Source organism: Carica papaya, chromosome 1 (genome assembly GCF_054855325.1).
Source record: "Carica papaya isolate Zhongbai chromosome 1, ASM5485532v1, whole genome shotgun sequence".
Lineage (NCBI taxonomy): Eukaryota > Viridiplantae > Streptophyta > Magnoliopsida > Brassicales > Caricaceae > Carica > Carica papaya.
In genome coordinates this window covers 5,354,627-5,376,342 of record NC_142309.1, presented here as the reverse complement: position 1 = coordinate 5,376,342, position 21,716 = coordinate 5,354,627, and the positions used below count along the sequence as shown (strand labels likewise).

General features: G+C 37.3%; 4 protein-coding genes across 5 annotated transcripts; 2 read left to right on the top strand and 2 right to left on the bottom strand.

The window, feature by feature from the left end:
• The first annotated feature begins 116 nt into the window (after positions 1-116).
• On the top strand, positions 117-6,872 carry ERF1-3 (eukaryotic release factor 1-3). Its single transcript, XM_022039945.2, has 2 exons — positions 117-338; positions 5,204-6,872. The coding sequence occupies exon 2, from the start codon at positions 5,245-5,247 to the stop codon at positions 6,556-6,558; it is 1,314 nt and encodes a 437-aa protein (XP_021895637.1). The 5' UTR covers positions 117-338; positions 5,204-5,244; the 3' UTR covers positions 6,559-6,872.
• An 800-nt stretch (positions 6,873-7,672) lies between these two features.
• Positions 7,673-15,999, bottom strand: ACS (acetyl-CoA synthetase). 2 transcript variants are annotated; one of them, XM_022039938.2, is made up of 20 exons: positions 15,825-15,999; positions 15,145-15,242; positions 14,626-15,042; positions 14,196-14,339; positions 13,917-14,072; positions 13,714-13,836; positions 13,441-13,609; positions 13,053-13,135; positions 12,766-12,867; positions 12,598-12,686; positions 12,410-12,500; positions 11,139-11,252; positions 10,576-10,652; positions 10,416-10,494; positions 10,236-10,304; positions 9,953-10,128; positions 9,698-9,754; positions 9,478-9,568; positions 9,290-9,388; positions 7,673-8,088 (listed from the first exon to the last, which is right to left on the bottom strand). In XM_022039938.2, the coding sequence occupies exons 3-20, from the start codon at positions 15,028-15,030 to the stop codon at positions 7,903-7,905; spliced, it is 2,310 nt and encodes a 769-aa protein (XP_021895630.1). In that variant the 5' UTR covers positions 15,031-15,042; positions 15,145-15,242; positions 15,825-15,999; the 3' UTR covers positions 7,673-7,902. The 2 variants fall into 2 exon arrangements, with proteins under 2 accessions (XP_021895630.1, XP_088072515.1); XM_088216389.1 differs by lacking the exons at positions 9,290-9,388; positions 15,825-15,999 and having other exon boundaries at positions 7,995-9,254; positions 14,626-15,805.
• An 817-nt stretch (positions 16,000-16,816) lies between these two features.
• LOC110813059 (WD repeat-containing protein LWD1) lies at positions 16,817-18,577 on the top strand. The gene has a single exon (XM_022040051.2). The coding sequence runs from the start codon at positions 17,364-17,366 to the stop codon at positions 18,402-18,404; it is 1,041 nt and encodes a 346-aa protein (XP_021895743.1). The 5' UTR covers positions 16,817-17,363; the 3' UTR covers positions 18,405-18,577.
• Positions 18,578-20,148: 1,571 nt separating this feature from the next.
• On the bottom strand, positions 20,149-21,082 carry LOC110813058 (uncharacterized). The gene is made up of 3 exons (XM_022040049.2): positions 20,948-21,082; positions 20,777-20,855; positions 20,149-20,702 (listed from the first exon to the last, which is right to left on the bottom strand). Exons 1-3 carry the CDS (start codon positions 20,969-20,971, stop codon positions 20,203-20,205), a joined length of 603 nt encoding a protein of 200 aa, XP_021895741.2. The 5' UTR covers positions 20,972-21,082; the 3' UTR covers positions 20,149-20,202.
• Between the last annotated feature and the right edge of the window lie 634 nt (positions 21,083-21,716).

Sequence of the window (21,716 nt, the reverse complement as noted above, 5' to 3'; positions counted from 1 at the left end):
TTTTATTATGAATATTTTTATTTATTTATGAATTTTAAATCCTTTTTTATTTTTTATTTTTAAAAAAAACCTCTCAGTAAAAGATATATGTCTATTATATCAAACGGGCCCGATTTAAAATCAATACCGTGGGAGGAAGGAACGCGGCAGGAAGCGCAGAATGGCAGTAACTCAGAAATCGTATCACGTGATGAGCACGTGCGGGTTCTAGTGGGGAAGATAACGATATCTAGCGAAGAAGATGAAATGAACGGAAAATCCCTAGTGACCCTCAAGAGTCTGAGACAGAGAGAGGAACTGTGTGGCGGGCAGCGGCGGCGGCTGTATCGGTAACATCGGTACGTATTGTAATCGGAGCCTATGAATTCAGAATCTTTGTTTTTTATTTTTTATTTTTCCTTATTCCTTTTTGTTATTGTGTTCATGATTGTTGTTTCGTTTTAGCCTTGGATTCGTTTGTTAAACCTCATGGTCCCTTGATTATTGGTTCTTTATTTATCCTTTATCGACTCGTACAATTCCTCTTCATCGAGATTGTAGTGGTAGGCTGGGTAGGAGAGTTAGCTAATTGAAGTGATTTATGTCTAAATTTATGTATATATATCCGGTTTGTGGTTGCCAGTTTCGGTGGTTAGATACTTTGAAGTTGGCAAATTATGCCCTCGATCCTAATCTCAATTTCCAATTCTTAGAATACACGTTTTTTCTTCTTTTTTATATTAAATATAATGAAAGAAGACGCTTTTGTGCTTAAACCATGACCGTGAGAATTTTGAGGCTCTTTTTATTCTGTCAGTTCGAGAGTTGTTTTGCATTGGCACATTATAGTTGACTGCATGTAGAAACCTGCATATTTCAAATAATATCTATTCCATTTCTGGAATTTGGTGATACAGAGCAAAAGTCAATAGATGGCTGTTAACTTGCTAGATACCCGTTCTCTCTTCTTATCTTCCTTTTTCTCGTTTTAATTTGATGCCATAGTGGATGCTCGGGTGGGTCTCCACTTTAAACATATTTTTTACTTCAGTAGTTTTGCTTGTACGCTTCTGTTGTTATTTACTCTTATTCATGGTTTTTGTTGGAGAATCTTGTAGGAATTTTCTTCATGGCCATGTTAGAAAATGTAACATGTGCTTTTAGCTTTTTGGCATCTTTTTGGGCTTGTGAGGTATTATTGAAAAGTGGGGGTGAGGAGAGTATGGAAAGGGACTCAAGAAAGCACAAGGAAATGTTATTTTTATCTGACAAGGATATGGGAAAGGAATCAAGAAATTGTATGGAAAGATATCGAGCGGTCAGAGTTTTCCATGACGTAGTGTGCCTTTTTCTTCGACATCGTACAGTTCCTTATTTTTCTCTTGTGATTTTGATTAGTTTGATTCCTTCTTCATTTGCTTCTTTGTATTCAAATAACCATGCCAAGATGGCAATGCCTCGGATCCATCCACAGAACATCACACACGAGGACGATTTGATTGAATGTGATCCTATTATAAAATTTTGATTGAATGTATATGTGGAGATGAACGTAGAAGGGTAAAATGCATTATGGTTATCAATGGGTTGGAAGAGAAGGCCTTGGAGTGTTGGATAAGTAGGTAATTTGCAACTAGGCTTTCTTTTTAAAAAAATAAAAAATAAAACTGGTATAATATTGAAACAATGATACCAAGTGGGTACCACCCATATATAAGATATTTACATGTCAATTAGTAGATCAATGACATTCTCAAAATCATCAAGTTTATTGATGTCATCACCCCAAACCAAGGAGCCAAAAACATGAATCCATCTATCCTTAATATTAACAAACTCCTCCTCAATTCCTTCAAATGCTCTAGCATTCCTCTACTTCCAAACAATTTGCAACTAGGTTTTTTTGGATATTGGAAGTGATTCGGGGGATTAGAACAGCAACAATAAGAGTCATATGGTTGTTTTTATTAGAAAAAAAAAGGTGATAGATATGTCAAGGCTGTTAACCCAAAGCATAGAAGTTACAAGGATTTTTGCTTCAAGAAATGTCGATGTATTACAAAGGTTATTGTGTCAATTAGGAGAAATTTCATGATCACTCTGTGTTATATATGTTATTATTCTTCAAAATCATAGTTTCTTAACAAAGCTTACCTAAATTTTTTATGCTACATGAAATGATGTTAATGAGAGTCTTTTTTTTTTTAGATAAAAGTTTAAAGTATATATCAATAGGGTACCATTTGGAAAATGATATTAATGAGAGTTGTCTTTCTCTCGCTCTCTCTTGAAAGTCCATTTTGTTTCTTAGACCAACTCAAGTGGTTTCAGTTGCTAAAAGGATAAATCACATGTGGTCTTTGAGTTTTGGAACTGAATCATTAATTTGAATAAAGTATAACTTAGCCCCTTACTATTTCGACTCAGTCCGAAAAGAGAACTGGCTGTAAATTGCCTTGGTGCAGAGTAGGTTTAACCAAGATTTCCAAAGTAGATTAGAAGTTATGTTTCTTTTAAGTCTAAAATTATTGTATAACTTAGGAGTATATTATTTTTCTTGAGGAGAAAAAGGAAGAGAAATATTGAGTAGTCTTAGTGTTAGCATCTATACTCCAGGAAATTCTCAGTCTAAACCTGTTTGGAAAGGTTACATTGGCAGCTGAACTTGTGTAATCTCAGTTTTGGGAGCAGTGCAGCATTTGATATAAATACTTATTAGTATTTCTTAGTTTAATCCCATTTAGTAAGAGTTAGGATGCATTATCAATATTTTTGTTATTTCAACTTTTTAGGATGTCTCAGTTTTCAATAAAGTATTTTGAGAGTTTCTCAATTGTTCAGTTGTGCGATATAATCAAATCCTTAAAGTGTAATGCTTAAGATTTCTTAAATTTGATTTTTAAGAAACTCTAGGTGTGGTGTCTAGTTATTTTACCTAAATCCCCAAATAGGCAAATTAGTCCTAATTGTCCTGTGTCAGTAGGTATTAGAGCTAAAAAAATCTTAAACCAAACACCCAAAGAGCCCATTCCCATCTGAAGAAAAAAATAATAATAATAATAAAGAAAGCAGAAAAGCACAAAGCCTAATCCAATAGGAGGTGATCAACACAGTTGACACTACCAGGATAAAGAAAACCTTGATCAGTGTCTCCCAGAAGCCTCACCCAACAACTTTGCTGGAAATGCAGCTTACATCATTACAAGCTTTCCAGCCACTGCTTCTTAAAATTCCATCCTTTTGGTGCAATTGCATCTCACACCAACCTCCCAGAAGCCTCACCCCACAACTTTGCTGGAAATGCAGCATACGTCATTACAAGCTTTCCAGCCACTGCTTCTTAAAATTCCATCCTTTTGGTGCAATTGCATCTCACACCAACCTCCGACCTAGAACCTCCTCCTCCAATCAAGTTGACTGACAGAAGCTCATTGTTGTTTGGTGGCTGGAAGTCAAGCATGAGCTACAATTACGCCTACCTGCTGGTAGGGCTCACTCATTTTGATCTGTTTTGACCTTCTTAAGCTTCAAGTTTGACCATACCAGTTCTTGATCGGTTCCCTTCTCAATCGACACTCTTTTAGAAATATCCCATCTCTTATATGGTAACTAATGCTGAATTAAATACTAGGTGGGATGTGTACAAGGCAGACATTAATACTAGATTCGAGATGAGTAAAACACAAACAATGCAATTTTGGAAGAACTAGACACGCCCACTGACCATGTAGCCTCACCAGCTCAAAACTTGCAAGTTGTCCAAGCCACTGATAGAAGACACATTAAAGATAATGTTGGAGACATTATGAAGAAGGTAAGGATTGAAGCTATGATTTTGCTGCAAAAAGGGATCTTGGTTTCTTCCTTGATTGACTTAACTCATTGGAAGAATACTTTAACTGGTATAACATGTCAGATACATGAAGGATGAGATTTGCTAAAACGAAGCCGGTTGGAGTCATAAAAATAAGGTTGTACGATATTGATGAGAATATAACAAGGAGACAACAATAACTGAAACATGGGATGAGATGAAAACCACTCTTTGTAAAAAATATTTATCTTCCAACTGCTTTGACAAATTTCATTATCAAACTTAAATTTTAATTTAGGGCAGCATGTCAATAACTGAATACACATAATTTTAAATAAATTAAATTTTTAAAAATTTAAAATCAGTTGGTAGAAGATGATACCCAAGCAACATGTCTATTTAAGGTATGTAGAAGAGCTGATATTAGAAGATAGCTAATTTAGAAACCTCCTGCAACCATAGGATAAACTTACCAAGTTGTCCTTGATGTGGAAGAATATTTGAAATATCTTATTTCTAATAAATATTGAGTTTTCGCTCATGGAACCACTTCAAGGACACCTTTGAGTCAAAAGTGAGTTGAAGAATGAATCAGGATCAATTTCCAAGACTCCTTAAAGTAAGGAAATTGTTTGCTTTAGATGCGAACATCATGAGTTATAATGTCCAAAGAAGAATTACTTGCATGTCCTAATGAAACAAAAGGAGGAAATGCAAGGAAGAGATGGTTACATTCCTGTGAGGGTGGCGATTTAGCTCCTAGTGAACTAGTAAATACTTTCCTTTTCCTGTATAATAAGGTGAAGATATGGAGACCCGAAAATGGATGAGAAAGAAGAACCATGTGTTCCTATTGCTCAAGATCTTTCCTCAGAGGACAACTTTGTGGAAGTTTCTTGCAAGGAGAAACTTGATGCACCAGTTGGTCGGTATGATCTCATCGTACCATCAGAATTTCCATATTTTAGCTACTGAAAAGAATTATGTGTTTCCATATTTTAGCTATTGAATAGAATGACTGAGCACAATGTTGGCTAAATTTTCATGGGGAAGCTCAAAAATCAATTGTTTTACATCATTTGTCATTTCAAAATTGATGGACAAGTTTTCTCCCAAATAATAGACCCAGACCTGTTCTAATTTGCCCTAGCAGAAGGATGGCAGAAGGACTCTTGTAATTTTCTTTTTTTTTTTTTTGAAATAATGGGTCCAGTTGTAATTAGATACAAACTACCCTCATGTAACTACACTTGCACTAGATTACATAATATAGGTATTTTTGTGGCATTTAATTCTTTTTATCGTTAATCTGATGCAGTTCTTCCCGTGAAACTTACTATTGTCTGCACCCTTCTTGCAGTGGTAACTTAATTAAGTTAAACATGTACTAATGCTGCATATTCTTTGTAGGTTCCAATCTTGTTGTCTGTTGTGTCTAGCATTTTCTAGCAATGGCAGATGGACATGAATCAGATAAAAACATTGAGATATGGAAAATCAAAAAATTAATAAAGGCTTTAGAATCTGCGAGAGGAAATGGAACAAGCATGATATCACTTATCATGCCTCCTCGTGACCAGATATCGCGAGTCACGAAGATGCTTGGTGATGAATTTGGAACTGCTTCAAACATCAAAAGCAGGGTGAACCGTCAGTCTGTGTTGGCTGCGATTACTTCTGCTCAACAGAGGTTGAAGCTTTATAACAAGGTTCCTCCCAATGGTTTGGTTCTTTATACTGGTACAATTGTAACTGAAGATGGCAAAGAAAAGAAAGTGACAATTGACTTTGAGCCTTTCAAGCCTATAAACGCATCACTATACCTCTGTGATAACAAGTTCCACACAGAAGCTCTAAATGAACTTTTAGAATCTGATGATAAATTTGGTTTCATTGTCATGGATGGCAATGGCACTCTATTTGGCACGCTAAGTGGGAATACAAGAGAGGTGCTTCACAAATTCACTGTTGATCTTCCGAAGAAGCATGGAAGGGGAGGACAATCAGCTCTACGGTTTGCTCGTCTTCGGATGGAGAAACGTCACAACTATGTGAGGAAGACTGCAGAGCTTGCCACACAGTTTTTCATCAATCCTGCTACAAGTCAGCCTAATGTTGCTGGCCTAATCCTTGCTGGTTCAGCTGACTTCAAGACCGAACTGAGTCAATCAGATATGTTTGATCCTCGTTTGCAGGCCAAAATATTAAATGTCGTTGATGTCTCTTATGGAGGGGAAAATGGTTTTAACCAAGCCATTGAACTATCAGCTGAAATCCTATCAAATGTAAAGTTCATACAAGAGAAACGCCTGATTGGAAAGTATTTTGAAGAGATCAGCCAGGATACTGGGAAGTATGTTTTTGGTGTCGATGATACACTAAAGGCTCTAGAGATGGGTGCCGTAGAAACACTTATCGTGTGGGAAAATCTGGATATCAATAGGTATGTTCTTAAAAACAATACTACTGGTGAAATAGTTGTAAAGCATCTGAACAAGGACCAGGAAGCTGATCAGAGCAACTTCCATGATCCATCCACCAATGCAGAGTTGGAGGTTCAGGAGAAGATGCCTTTACTTGAGTGGTTTGCCAACGAATACAAGCGTTTTGGTTGCACGTTGGAGTTTGTGACCAATAAATCTCAGGAAGGATCACAATTTTGCAGAGGGTTTGGTGGAATTGGAGGTATCCTCCGCTACCAACTTGACATTAGATCCTTCGATGAGTTATCTGATGATGGAGAGCAATATGATGATTCTGATTGAGAAGCAGTTTCCAGGGCTGTAGCGTGAAGAAGGTATCCAGAGTGATGAAGCTTTGTCAGAACTGGCTCCTTATTCTTCTTGCTTTGTCAGAACTGGCTCCTTATTCACCCCCATAAGAAGATGAGGGAGGTGCATGAATTGTTTCTTGTGAACACCTCATGTTGATGATTGTTTCTTTCTTTTGTTTGTTCATGAGGCATAATGTTGTTGTTGTTGGAAGGCTTCACAGGAGGATTTGTTTATTCGGAGAAAGATTAAAGAACTTTTTTATACGTTAGTTGTGTTATTGCCAGCATTGACAGTGCTTTTTCTTATGTTGGGTCCCCAGACATGCCGTTTGGTTTTGATTATTCTTGGTCCTTGCTGCTAGTACGCATCTGCGTTGGTCTTCTCTTTATTATATCCTATGGGTTTTACATTTGAAGGATAGAAAGATCATGTGACACTTGTTAGAGCAACGGGAAAGAAAATCCAACCGTCCCCGAATATGAGAACACCATCTCCAGTTTATGTACACGCATTTCTATAGAAAAATAATTTGGCACGGAATTTTCAACAATATTTCATGTTAGTTTTAATTTGAATAGTTGTAAAAAATAATGAGGCATTAATTTGTCAGTAAAATTTATAATTCCCTGTATTTTGAGTTATGACCATTCACCATTCTCATCGTCTATTTAGGTTGCTATATTCAGTAAATTTATAGTAGAATAATTGAAGCTTGAATTTAATAAATTATATTCTAATTATACATGTTATAGTATAATAATTATTAATTAAGAATCAACTATATATATATATTTTTTTTTTTTATATAAAAAAAAAGGGGAATTTACTCCAAAATTTTGTAGGAAATCAACCAACTGCGATGGTAAGGTTGATATGTGCTTTAACAATAATTTTAATCATTTATTGGACAAATTCAACCGAACCTTAAAAAGGCTTATCTGGATTTTACCATAAAATATTTGAACAAAGTCGGAGGATCATCCTTCTACTACTTTTTCTTTCGTTTCGACACATGGCTCTTGAAGCAGTACTAAAAGGTCCATTATACAACTGTCTTGTGAAAAATAAAAATCATTATTTGAAAACATAACGATACAACAGGACATGATTAAGAATATTGATATAAAGATCTGGTATTATTCAAAGAATACAAACTGCCATAAAACAAAGTAAAAAAACAACAGACACGGCAACAAAAAAAGAAAAAACAAAAACAATAATGAACTATCATCACCGATCTGCGGCTTAATAAGTTAAAAGTAAGAAGATGCTTTAGTCGGGAAGCAGAAGCAGGCAGGTCAAACATACCACATGGAGATCAAAATTGCAAAAGCTTCAGCAGTCTGCAAACCCAATGAGTTGATCAACTACACCTGGATCTGCAAGCGTGCTGGTGTCTCCCAGTTCATCCAATTGCCTAGAAGCAATTTTCCTCAGAATTCGTCGCATTATCTTTCCACTTCTTGTTTTTGGAAGGCCAGGTGCCCAGTGGATTTTGTCAGGTGCTGCAAATGCTCCGATCTAAAACGTACAATGATAGTTAACAGGGAACTCAAACTTCTCATCAATATTACTCAAAAAACAAAATCAGATTCATCTAATTAGGTAAGCAAATCCATGACTTGCGAGACGAAGCTGAAACTTTTTTATGTTCGTAAAAGAAGGCAGAATAATGTGCATGAAAGGCATTTCTAACATTGTTAATTGTGTGAGCAGTGTGATGCTCACAAGAACAAAAATCAGATATTCAAGTCATACAACGTATGAAAAGAAAGGTCATCAAGTTAAATTCCACTGAAAAATAATTAAGAACATTGGAGTAGAACAAAAAACTTCACGCTGGAAAACAACAAGTAACACAAGCCAATAGGATCTTCTTGAGTTTTGTAGATAATCAAGTATATCCAAGCAAGGCAATTTGCTCTGGGTAAACAGAGAAACTAAGACTCCTCTTGTAGGTAAACATGCATTTTAATTTTTAGAGCAAATTTCAATTTGACTATTTGAGATTTAAGATTCTATAATGTAAGACCTTATGGCTTTCTTTTTTATAACTCACTACTTGATAATTCAGATATTAGTCAAACTGATTAATCAAGTCCCCTGACGAGTGTGTCGTTCAATTTTCTTTGACTTTGCTATTGTTACAAACTAGTGAACCTGATTAATGCCTGAACCACAAAGTAGTAAGTTAAATAAAAAGAAATACAAGGTCTCAAATTAGATAACCTCAAACTAAAAGGGGTCATATTAAAATTTGTCTTAAATTTGTTTTCCAAAATTGTAAGTATTTTATTTACAAAGCCATACAACTTGGTTAAAAATAAAGAGAACAATGGTGAAAATGATAATGGAATTAGAAAAATTTAAAGTGTTATTTTAGTCTTGTCAAGAGAAATATGTTATTTGTGATGAGATTATTCACAAATATGTATATATATATATATATGCATCTGTTTTTAGCATAATAAACATAAGAACTTTGAACATAAAATTTAAAAATTGTTATTATGTACCAAACAGAGCATAGTTTTCACCTGAATTTGATGGCATGGGAGTTTGAAAAGGAAGGCACATTTAAGGAATGTTCCTAAAGAGTATCTCTCTGAAATACTATAATCTCCTTTGGCAGTAAAAGTTCTTTTACCATTATTCTCAAAAAGATGTACGCTAATTTGTATAGCTTTCTGTTTCAATAAAAACAACAAGATTCAGTATCAACCTGATTTCGCACAGTGACTATAAGACTCTTTCGAAGTTCTTCACTGTAAGGAACGCCCTCCACAAGAGTAACAAATGCATATATTCCCTGCCCCTTAACCTAATGGCAGAAAAAATATGAAAATGCATTTATACATAGTTAAGCCAAAACCATTGCTTTCTCCTTCAAGAAACACGGAAACAGAGTACCTGATGTTCTACACCAACCACAGCAGCTTCTGCACATTGAGGATGAGACACTAGAGCAGATTCCACTTCTGCCGTGCCAATACGATGTCCACTGTATATATTAGAAAATGAATGAGTAAAGACTGATATGTTGAGAATTTGAGAAACGCATATCATAAAGATCTACTAGTTAATTCGATGCTTGTATAACTTCACATGTTTGATTTGAAAAATTAAATACCTAACATTAATAACATCATCCACTCTTCCAGTAAGCCAGTGGTAACCATCATTGTCCCTGTTAAATGCAGAAATAAGGTGCTTCCATATCAACTCTATTCAGAAAGTGTCACAACTGGTTGATCAAAACCCTCAAGATTAAAAAGACATCATGAACAGGATGTTTTGGGAACAGCATATCAGATCTCCAAGAAATTGGTATTGTGGCACACAGCAGATCGATTAAATGGCAATTTAATTACTAGCAGCAACTAACCTGCTACAGCCATCACCAGTAAAATAATATCCAGGGAATGGCTTAAAGTACGTTGTTTCATATCTTTCATGGTCACCATAAAGAGTTCGAAATGCCCCAGGCCATGAGCTTTTCACGCACAGATAACCACTGCACTCACCTTCAATTTCAATACCCTTCTCGTCCACTATCACAGGCTGCAGTAACACCAACACCAGGAGTCAAAGTCAGAAGAAGCAAGAGTTTTAATGAAAAGAATAAAATCTGGAGTCTGCAGATCCATAGTTGAGGTTGCATCACACACCTGAACTCCAAAGAAAGGGAAAGTGGCAGAACCAGGCTTCTGTGGCCAAGCACCTGGTAATGGGGTTATCTGCAAGGAATACGTGAACCATGAGATTATCAGAACGTTCCTGCGAAAACAGATATTTCTCAAACTCACCACAATGGTTGCAAAAAAATTCAAATAAGATTAGAAAGTCACCATGAAGCCCCCAGTTTCAGTTTGCCACCAAGTGTCAGATATAGGACACCTCGAGTCTCCAACTATGTTGAAAAACCACCTAGAAAAAACAAAAAAAACTCAAAAAACTTTTTGATGTTTATATAAACTATAAGCCAAAGGAAACTAAAGTCGAGAGAACCTCCAGGCACTTGGGTTTATAGGCTCTCCTACACTTCCGAGGACCCGTAAGGACTTGCGAGAGTAACGTCTAACATACTGCATATTTAATCATAGTTTTCATCAGTATGCTACATATGAAATTAAGGTGAACAGCACCATGGATTGGTGCTCTTTATGCATCTGCATGTGGGAACATGAATGCTTAGAAAAGACAGTTTAATAAGATAATGAACATTACATGGACAATCACATAACAGTGAGAAATATCCAAGTCTGATTAAAATGGAAGAAAATGGAGGGACAGGAAATGAAACATAATTGCTCCTTATTTGAAAGTTTTCAAAATGAAGTGAACGAAAAAGGAAGGATAACTTGCAACCTCTTTATTTTCCCCAAATTGAAAAAGAAAAAGTATTATTGCTTCATAATCTTTTTTATCCTGGAGAATTGCAACTAACTCATCAACTGCATTTTTTTTTAAATAAACTTATCAACTATATTAAATGAAAGAAGATTTATGTTAAAAAGATTCTTCTTTTCCTCTTCCACACGTGACATTTAAAGTTGGAGATATTTTCTTGCCTCATCACCATCACGCATGAGGGACCGCACCAATGTCGGGGCAGTGTAGAATATTGAGACCTTGTACTTGTCAACAATATCCCAACAACGTCCAGGGTCAGGATAATTTGGAGCCTGCCAGCAAGAGATGTATCATTATTCAATAGGAATATGCAAAATCCAACAAGGTGAAAACTTTATCATCCATTTCGGAAGGAAAAGAAGAAAAAAAGAGAAAACTCAACCATCTAATTGAAAGAGTTAATGCTGGCAGGAAACTACTGGCGATGTCCTTCAATCTGCATTAAGGTTCCATCATAACCACATCCCAAGACCATTTCAAATAAAAACTGAAATGATTTCCAAGATGGTTACTCAGCAAGCTATCAGAACAATGTCACAACCCGGCAACATCGGGACAAAGATGAGCATGGTAACAGGGGATCCAAGCCTTTAATGGTTTACAAATGTCAATCTAAGGGGATGTGACGTGTCTAGTGGTCCAGGGATAGTAGAGAAGGACACAATAAATGGTTAACGGACCCAGAATTTATTTTTAGATTCTCATTCTGTTTGGGCTGTTCTCACTGCCTTCTGCGTAGAGTTTGTTTGAATTTCATAGAAGTATATAAGACAACTTGTCGCCTGATCTTCAGGTATGATGAAATTTCCCTGATAAATTGTAATCTATATTCGCAATTCCTTGAGGTTTTGCAGAATTCTTTTCTCTTCTCTCTCCCTTTCTCTCCCTACTACTTCTCTATCTTTCTCTCTCTCTTTCCGTCTGATTATTCTACTCTAAACCTCTATATTATCTCTGACTTGTTGCTCGGCTACATGTCAAAGGACTCACTCTGACAAACAACTTCTTGAAATCAACCTAGCCAGCTATTATATATCCCCATGAAATATATTCTTTTTTCTCTAAAGGTTCGTTTTTCTTAAATAAACTGAAATGATGGGATTAGATAGTTACTGGACAAGCTATCAAGACAACCTCTTGGAATCCACTCAGCTACTACTATTTTGCATTCCAATGAACATTATTCCATTGTCTTTAAAGATTTATCTTCTTAAAAGCCCATGAAGTAAATTCTTCTTTCGGGATAATAGTTCAGGTTGATGAAACAACATCATTACAAAAGGTATTAAATGACAAAGTGGGTCACTCCACCTCACGAGGACAAGAATAAATCGTTGTACTGTTAATCTAGATTTGGCACATTCAATTTTCTGATTGACCAAATATTATCTACTGTCCCATCTAATTTTAAAGGTTGACCATAGATTACCCCTTCATAAACAATGACCGCGGCTGCATTAAGTAGGGGTCCATAAGTGACATAACTATGCCCAGTAATCCAACCACAATCTGCTGTACACCTATAATTAGAGAAAAAGATGTGTTAGATAGATTTAAAAAATAGGTCATTGAGAAACTATAGTTCAAACAGAAAGAAAAGATGAGTTTCAATTGTACCAGTAAACATCTGATGGCTTGTAGTCAAATGCATACTTGAATGTTGTTGCAGTGTAAACCATGTATCCTCCAGTTGTATGCACAACACCCTTTCAAAATGTTGTATTAGAACATCTAGATTAAAACAAACATGAAAAAAGATTTAATTTTACCGAATGCATGTACTACCTTTGGCTTTCCGGTACTCCCACTAGTATAGAGCAGAAAAAGAGGATCTTCTGCATCAACCCACTCCGGCGAACAAGTTGTGGGATATTTGGGGACAACATCCTGATAAATACATTAGCAAGCAATCACGAACCCAAACTAACCTAAATCAAGCATATGCAGTTACAAAGTAAACTATAGGCATAGAACCACTAGAGCTTATAGCGCATGGAGGAAATGAGAACTCCATGAACATCAGACCTAAAGGCATATGCCCTTGTATGTAAGTAATGTTGTTAAAGACTAACCTGCCACCATATATCTCTTCCACCTTGCCAATTTGTGCTTTCCCTCTTCATGGCAGATTGGTTTTCGTATGTTAAGCATACATCTGTATAAAAGAAAAACAAGAGATATCCTTTTGATTTACATTGTTGAGTTACTTTAACCTACTAAAACCAGTACCAGCACACAAACTAAGAAAGTCTCAGAAATCAGAGAGAATATTAAGTTGTCAGGACGACAAATGTTGGACAGAGCACATTAACACAGAGAGGGAATGGATATTGGTTTCTGCCATTCACCCAACCAGATGAATAATAGGGTGAGTTTACACAACAGTTCTTCATGAGGTGCTGTATCCAAAATTTTCTTATGCAGGTGAATGCAGATGAAGAACAGAAAGCAATCCCTAACCTACAGAAATCCCATTTTGGGTGGATTCAAGGAGAGCAGCATCAACAATGTCTTTAAGGTTGATTAACTTGGGACCTCTTTTGACAGCATTACAAGTTAGTACAACTTTTGGTTTACAGTCCATGATTCGTTGTGCAAGTGACTCTGCCGAAAAACCAGCAAATACAACCTGCAAGAATCTGGAAGTTAATGTCTCTTCATCGCTCCCAAAAAATCCAATAGAAAAAAAGGAAACGATAAGAAGATTGCTGAAAGTGGAGTGCCATGATGTACCGAGTGAACAGCACCAATCCGGGCACAAGCAAGCATGGCAATAGGAAGCTCCATAAGCATGGGTAAATAAATTACAACAGCATCCCCCTTTTTGACACCTACATCTTTCAAGTAGTTTGCAAGCTAAAAGAAAAGATAAACCAAGTCAAGAAATAGTGCGGTTGATAGTGTAAACATCAGGCCATCTGAGTTATAGTCTGTACCTGACAAACTCCGTGAAGCAGCTGGGAGTAAGTTAAAGTGGCATCAAAACCGGGCTCATTGGGTTCCCAGTAAATAGCGACTTTGTCACCCAGGCCGGCTTCTACATTCCTATCCAAACAGTTGTAGCAAATATTGGTGATACCCCCCTTGAACCACTGTTATGGAAATGGCCGAGCATATGTTACTCACATCCACAATTATTTTACTACATGACCCAGATCTACTTTCGCAAAAGACTTAAGTAAACAAAACATGGAGAAGAAACAAGATCGGATAACCTCAATGTGAATGGGGCCTTTCCTGACGTCCAGATTCTCGGAATAGACTTTCTCTTCCCATTTCTGCTTCCAGTAAAACTCAGTTGCGATATCCGACCAAAAGCCAGCCGGGTCCTCGATTGACTTTTTATACATCTCTAAGTACTGATCTCCCGAGACCAAAATCATATAAACTATATCAATCTCACTTTTTTCTCTTTTCAAAAAACTAATAATCACATAGAAGTAAATGCTGCAACCTTCTTTCTTTTCTGGTTCCAAAAAAAAGGTAAAGGAAGAAAGAAAAGGGTAACGATATAAAAAGAAAAAGGAGAATGCCAATCATTTAAGCAGGGACTTACACGTACGTATCAACGACCATTAACTACCAGGGAATGAGAAAATAATAGCTGAAAGTAGAAGTCAAAATGTAAGGGAAACAGAGAGAAACCTTTTGAGGAGAAGGGACGAGAGCCTGGTTGGAGAAGTCTTCGCTGGGGAAGACGAGATCGTTCTCCTCGGATGCAAGAGCCTCTCCCAAGATGACCGCGTTGAGGTGAGAGATCTTGCCGGCACCTGACGGCAGGCTCGACATGGATTCCACATGCCTTAACTGATTCCATGTCTTGCCATTGATGGTGCTGCCTGCAGATGCCATCCAGTTAGTCGAATTGAAGGAAGAAGACGACGAAGGGGCCAGAGAGATCGGGTTTGCAACTCCCCGCGAGCGTTTGACTAGCAATGATTTGGCGCTGATGACCAACAACAAGGGACCTCCATACGCTGATACGCCACCCAAGACATTAGGATTTTTATAAGACTGCATAGCCTGGGCCTGAGGGACTACTATCTTCATTTTTTTTTAATTCTTTTTTCCAAAAAAAAAAAAAAAAAAATTCCTTTACTTCTACATCCAACAGTATATATATATATTATTTGCTTTCAGGTACTCTAGAAGTTGCTTATTTACGTTATGAGACACATGAACCTGGAAATGAGCCGAGCAAGAGAAATACGAAGAGACTCTTTCTTCCTAGAATTCAGATTCCTCGCCGATGACTTTGAAAGCTTAAAATAATCAATTGTTTATATTTAGATACAAAATTCCTCAGGAGGAAACAACGATGACGAAGTTGTAAATAAAGAAATCAGAATAGCACATAATTATAAAAACCAACAATTGAAGAGCCGACCTAGAGACGATGGAGATTGAAAAGCAATATAATATGTATGTGTGTGTGTGTGTCTGCCTACGTGTATGTATATCCCGGAGATTCAGATACCGCCAGTGACAAAATGTGATAGTTTGAGAATTGAAGAAATGATTGTTTGCATCTAAAAATCAAACAAACAATGAGGTGTGAGGGCGACTTGCAGAAACTTCCCCGAATCTGCACCTGCAGTTCCGGAGACTCAGTCTCCTACCTACCAACTCCAGCATCTAGGTTCTGGTAAAAGGAACTATAATCGAGCTAAATGATTGAAACGCAAAGGAATTACTGGAAATAAAGTGGCGGAGAAAGGTTGCAGAAAAACAGGGGGCGGATTTGGGGAATTGTGAGGTGAAAGAGGCAACCATGGACATGGACATCCACATCCACATCCACATCCAGATGCTGATCAGGACGTTTACTCCAAACGCTTACTTACTTTGCGGTAACGGTAACACTGCCTTTTTTGTCAGTATGCTACTAGCTTCATTGTCTTCTACATGTATTAAATGAGAACCACACGTCCCATCTCATCACTTCAGCTCCATTACTGTCCTCGCTCGTCGATCCATCTGCCAAATTACTCAATTCAACTTCTTCTTCAACCCTGAGCTGAGATGCATTTTTTGACAAATCCCGATTTAAATACGAGCTAAACGACCTTATCCACACAAAGCCAACCGCGAAATTTTTGAAATTACAAGTTAAAAAAAAAATTAGTTATTTGGGTTCCTATCGTATCTAAAATTTACAAAGTAAGTCCATTTTTATCATAATCATAAGCTGCAGAAAAATAATTAATTTTTTCTTTTCATTCTTTCTCATTTTCTATAAATTTCATTATTTCTTACTTTACATGATATATCAGCTTGATTAGTTCAAAACTTATTAAATATTAATTGTAACTCTCTAGAAATTGAGTCATTTTTGCATATTGACAAATTCCGCAATGAGAGTAAGTTTAAGTTTAAGTTTGCAAAAAATTATATCATCTTAGATCATATTATGAATACTATAATCTCTTTCCTTTGAATATGAAAATATATATATATATATATGCGCATAATGGGTTTTGTAGCTTTTATTAATATTTAAAAGCATATTTAATTACACTATAGATAATAAAGTAAAAAAGTTCAAAAATGTAAATATTACTTTTTCATGACCAACTTATATTATAGTCCTTATAAAAGTAGTTGGTGTAATTTCACAATAATGAAAAATGAATAACAAGTGATATTAAGACTTTATCTAAAAACAGAGAACAAATTATTTTTGGATTACAATATAGAAAACTATGTGATAATATAATTTATGTATAGTTGAAAGAAATTGAGAGAGTAAGTACAACCCTTTATTTTATTATATTATTCTGCCTTAAATATGGATTTCAAGATAAAAAGAAAATAAATCCTTTGGAAAACCATGCAAAATCCTTCTCTTTGAATGGCATTGAGTTATGGGACTGTTTGTTAATTGTCTGGGTACTAAAAAATTGAACAGAAGGCACATGAATAGAATTCTTCCGTAAAATGAAAGGAAAGAAAGGAATTGAGGAGCCATGGCAGAGAGGGGCTCGTAGGATGGGATTTTGATGGAGGAAGGAAAAAAGATAAGATCGCCACGCAGACAAACAAAGTCGGTGCCGTTTCCGATCTGCAGTTCCAGAACATCCGCGCCCGGCTCTTTCGCTGCCAAAGTTTAATGAGAGAGGACTGGATTTTTCATATGATAAGATTATACCATTTCTGGTTATTGATAATCTAGAGCTTTTGGACTGTTGACTTTCTAGTAAAAGACAGAAGGGGCCCACTTTAATTTTCAGCATTTGACGCTTCCCTCTCTCTCTCTTTCGTGTGTATCCGGAGCCGGAGTCCAGAGACAGAGAAGAGGGATCTGTGTGACTGGAAGCAGGATTCAATCACCCAATTTTCTTCTTGCTTTTCTTTGTTAACTGGAGGATTAAAGAGACGAGGACATGGGGGCCAGCAGCGATCCCAATCAGGACGGCTCCGACGAGCAACAGAAGCGATCGGAGATCTACACCTACGAGGCACCGTGGCACATCTACGCCATGAACTGGAGCGTCCGTCGCGACAAGAAGTATCGTCTCGCCATCGCTAGTCTCCTCGAGCAGTACCCTAACCGCGTCGAGATCGTTCAACTTGACGATTCCAATGGCGAGATCCGTTGCGACCCTAATTTATCTTTCGAGCACCCTTATCCTCCCACCAAGACCATCTTCATCCCTGACAAGGAGTGCCAGAAGCCGGACCTACTGGCCACCTCCAGTGATTTCCTTCGCGTTTGGCGCATCGCCGACGATCAATCCAAGGTCGAGCTCAAGACCCTCCTGAATGGTAACAAGAACAGCGAGTTCTGCGGTCCCCTCACCTCTTTCGACTGGAACGAGGCTGAGCCCAAGCGTATCGGTACCTCTAGCATCGACACCACCTGCACCATTTGGGATATCGAGAGAGAAACCGTCGACACCCAGCTCATCGCCCACGACAAGGAGGTTTACGACATCGCTTGGGGAGGTGTCGGCGTCTTTGCCTCCGTCTCAGCCGATGGCTCCGTCAGGGTTTTCGATCTTCGCGACAAGGAGCATTCCACTATCATTTACGAGAGCTCTGAGCCAGACACCCCTTTGGTTCGCCTTGGATGGAACAAGCAGGATCCCAGGTACATGGCTACTATCATAATGGATAGTTCCAAGGTTGTTGTCCTCGACATCCGTTTCCCCACTCTTCCTGTAGTGGAGTTGCAGAGACACCAGGCCAGCGTCAACGCCATTGCCTGGGCGCCCCACAGTTCCTGCCACATCTGTACCGCGGGGGACGATTCCCAGGCTTTGATATGGGACCTCTCTTCCATGGGTCAGCCCGTCGAAGGCGGACTGGATCCTATTTTGGCTTATACTGCCGGAGCCGAGATTGAGCAGCTTCAATGGTCGTCCTCCCAACCTGACTGGGTTGCAATCGCCTTCTCCACCAAGCTTCAGATTCTCAGAGTTTGATCGGGTATGGGCTTGTTAGTGTTATGCATTCGCCACCGCGAAGCTTAAAGCAACGAGTTTAGTTGACTGTCTAATGTGCTATGTTGGTATCGTTAATGTCCTAGAAATAGTGTACTCTAGCTGCTACCTAATCTTTTTAATAGTTTTTAGAAATCCAAGATTCTCGTTAGTCATACAGTTCTTCCTTCTAACTTCCATACTCGTGAGCCATTTAAGTTTTCTATTACATCGCATATTGGTTCAACCTATCTCAGAGCAAGTAAACATGGTTTCAGGGAGCAAGTTATACAGTTTCTAGAACTTATTAACAGCTGCAAAATTCTGTCTCGTTAAATTTTGTTTTTTGGGAAAGGTCTTGGGCGCATTGGTGATGAGATCCTCGCTATAATCTCGTCCAAGAGCAGATAGGCCAGCTTTGTCTATGGCTTTAACCATCGTCATTGATGGCCTATCTAATACTGCAATGGAGGCCTAAAATGTCAGTGCAGAATCTTTGTTCTTTGCTCATTTTTATTCTTTGATCTTTTGGATCAGTAGTTGTCTGAGAACATAATCACGTGGGAAGCTATATAGCGACACATGTTTCCGTTCTTTCTTACAGGCAACTGGATTAGGTTTCGAGGTTAGTTTCAGTAAAATTTATAATACAATTTTTTATTAACCATTTGATTACTACAAGTCAGATGTTTTTAAGTTTTTACTCAAATGCTTCTTATATGTTGCCTTTGTATTGCCATGTTTGTCAATCCTTTCCTTCAGTTCTGTGTGAATATTTATTTATTTTTAAATAAAAAAACAAGTATAGAGACAAAGTTATTTAATGCCATAAACACTTTGTAATAACATGATTTGATGTGAAATTGCATGCCGTCTGCCTATAATCGAAAGTGTGAAGTTGTAGTTCGTTGCAGCTAGTGACGTGTGTGTATACAAGAGTTGCAGATGAACCCAAATTCTGATCTTTCTAACTGTATGGAAGGGTGGTGAGGTCGACAGGAAAACTGCTGAAGCATGGGTTGAATGTTAAATCTTACTTTCACAACCTTGTTTGCTTTGCAAGTCAGTACATGGTGTAACACTAGACTAAATACTATACAGTGATGCAAATGCAATCTAGCATGCATTGATCTGATGCTGTCACAAAGCACAAGCATTGCAACTCACTATTTCATGATTTAGTTGTAGTATGTCGGAATTACTCTTTAACTTACAGGGTCCTTAATGTGGTGCCAACACTTTTAGTATTTGAAGAGGGTAAACAACTTATCCCAGAGTAAGATAGTCTATAGAGTAATGGATCTTGCAAGCAGTTTTGGTTAGAATGAAATCACCAATATGAATATTCCATAGATGATACTCCCTCTAATACATATTTATAGTTGTTCCAACAAAGGGGATTAAGGAAGGAACAAGTATTTTCAGTCTTCCCCTTTTATTTTAGCAGTCCCATATATCCTTATCTTTTTCTTATGTGTTATTTGATTGATTAAGTAATCAAGAGTGGACGTTAGATTGATACTGGATCCAGGTTATTGATGTAATTTTATTTTGCTTACTCCTTGCTGGGACTTGAACCTGTCAAATATGCCAAACACAGTTGGACATGAGACGATAAATGCATTGGTGATACCTACTAACTCCTTGATGATTGTCCTCATTCTGATATTAGAAGAAATTTCTTACGGATAAATATGAAGAAGAATTAATAATAATAGTTTATCATAATTAAGAAGAAAAATTGATTCTCAAAAAAAAAAAGAAGAAAAGGGAAATTAAAGAATAGTGTTTGTTCTGGGTTTTACATAAGATGACATCCAGCAGTATTTTCATCATTGAAGAAATCCTCGACTAGTCCTCGTGGACGGAGTGAAACTGAGAGTAGGGGAATTTGGTTAGCCGGAGGCGTAGGAATAGCAGCATAGAAGGGTATGGTGATTGGATAAGCTTCAACCATGTAGGGGTACTGGCACTGGACGGAATTTGAAGTACTGCTCATATAATCACCACCCTCCCCTTCCTTCTTCAATGTCATCCCTTTCTTAATTTCCTTCTCTGATTCTGATCTCTTCCCTTCCGCTTTGATCTCTTGCTGATCACTACTTATATTAGTATTCGCATCATTACTAGATTTTCCTTGGCACTTATCGGGCTTTCTCTCATCTTCTTTGCCCTTCTGTTGCCTCCATATCTCTGCCTGTTTCCCTGCTTTCGAGAGCTTTTTTATCAAAATTTGGGGATCAACGTTTCCATGGACAGTCACTTTTGCTGCTGCTGCATCTATTTCTGTCTTCAAAACGCCTGATTCATATATGTTTCAAATCTTAATTTCATATCTATGCAATATATACATACTTCAGTATATAATTCATTACCTTCAATACTCTGCAACACCTTCTTAACTTTCCGCTTGCATCCATCACAGCAGTTGATAGAGACCTTCAGTTCCATCTTCTGAAACCAACACTCAACTACTTTAAGTACTGTATCTACATATACTTGTATAGATAACATCTGTATGTATACATGGCTTAAAAAATTACTACCTTCAGTTCTGCTTCCTTGGCCATGTTGATTTCTGGTTTGCTCAGATGTCTCGAGGAAGAAGAGAGGGTTAAAGAAGTTATGCGGCTGCTTCTTGGAAGATGAATATGGTAAGAGGATATTTATGTGCAGGCAAGAATGTTAATAGCCTTCCGTTTTGATGATGTACTTTTTGTAAGAAAAAGAAAAAAGAAAATTCTCATGTTGTTCCAACGCAAAAAGAACTTGGGACGGCTTTCTCTGCAAGCAAAAATACATGCAACTTAACTTAACCCCTTCATGATTGAATGTTCAAGGATTCCTTCTTTTCTTTTTCACCTCTTTTATGTCACTTAACAGTACAAGAATTACTAATGTCCTTCCCCTTAAAAGGAATTATTTCCTCTTTGAGAAAAAAAAAACTATAGATCGATCAATCAATAGAATTAGGAGGCAAAACACATCCCACGAAAGAAGAGAAGACGAGAAACCAAATGGTTGTAAAGAGTTTTACGTGCAAGCGGTATGAGCTACCAAATTACGATTCTTAAAAATTCAATTAACACAAATAATTAGATAACGAGAAGAAAAATCTTTCACTAGTAATCCCGTATCCGGAGTGAATTGATTGAGGTGGTTACTGTGTTCTCGAGATCCTAATTAACTTGTGCTTTGTCGAGAATAGTAGACGAAGGGGTTAAGGTAAGTACGCACCTCATAGCCATAAATATAACATAGTCATCGTCATTTCTACGATCAACTATATGACTCGTCCAACTTACACTTGTAATC

Bases quoted from the DNA above. Each gene is read 5' to 3' on its own strand.
- ERF1-3 (XM_022039945.2), top strand. From the start codon at position 5,245: ATGGCAGATGGACATGAATCAGATAAAAACATTGAGATATGGAAAATC.
- ACS (XM_022039938.2), bottom strand. From the start codon at position 15,030: ATGAAGATAGTAGTCCCTCAGGCCCAGGCTATGCAGTCTTATAAAAAT. The intron at 10,305-10,415 runs GTGACTTTCTAA...TATTCCTTGCAG, and splicing joins CTGAAACTGGGGGCTTCATG to ATAACCCCATTACCAGGTGC. The intron at 9,755-9,952 runs GTTAGTTGCTGC...TGCATTTAACAG, and splicing joins ACTGGTGATGGCTGTAGCAG to GGACAATGATGGTTACCACT.
- LOC110813059 (XM_022040051.2), top strand. From the start codon at position 17,364: ATGGGGGCCAGCAGCGATCCCAATCAGGACGGCTCCGACGAGCAACAG.
- LOC110813058 (XM_022040049.2), bottom strand. From the start codon at position 20,971: ATGGCCAAGGAAGCAGAACTGAAG. The intron at 20,856-20,947 runs GTAGTAATTTTT...TGTTGGTTTCAG, and splicing joins CCAAGGAAGCAGAACTGAAG to AAGATGGAACTGAAGGTCTC. The intron at 20,703-20,776 runs GTAATGAATTAT...TATATGAATCAG, and splicing joins GGTGTTGCAGAGTATTGAAG to GCGTTTTGAAGACAGAAATA.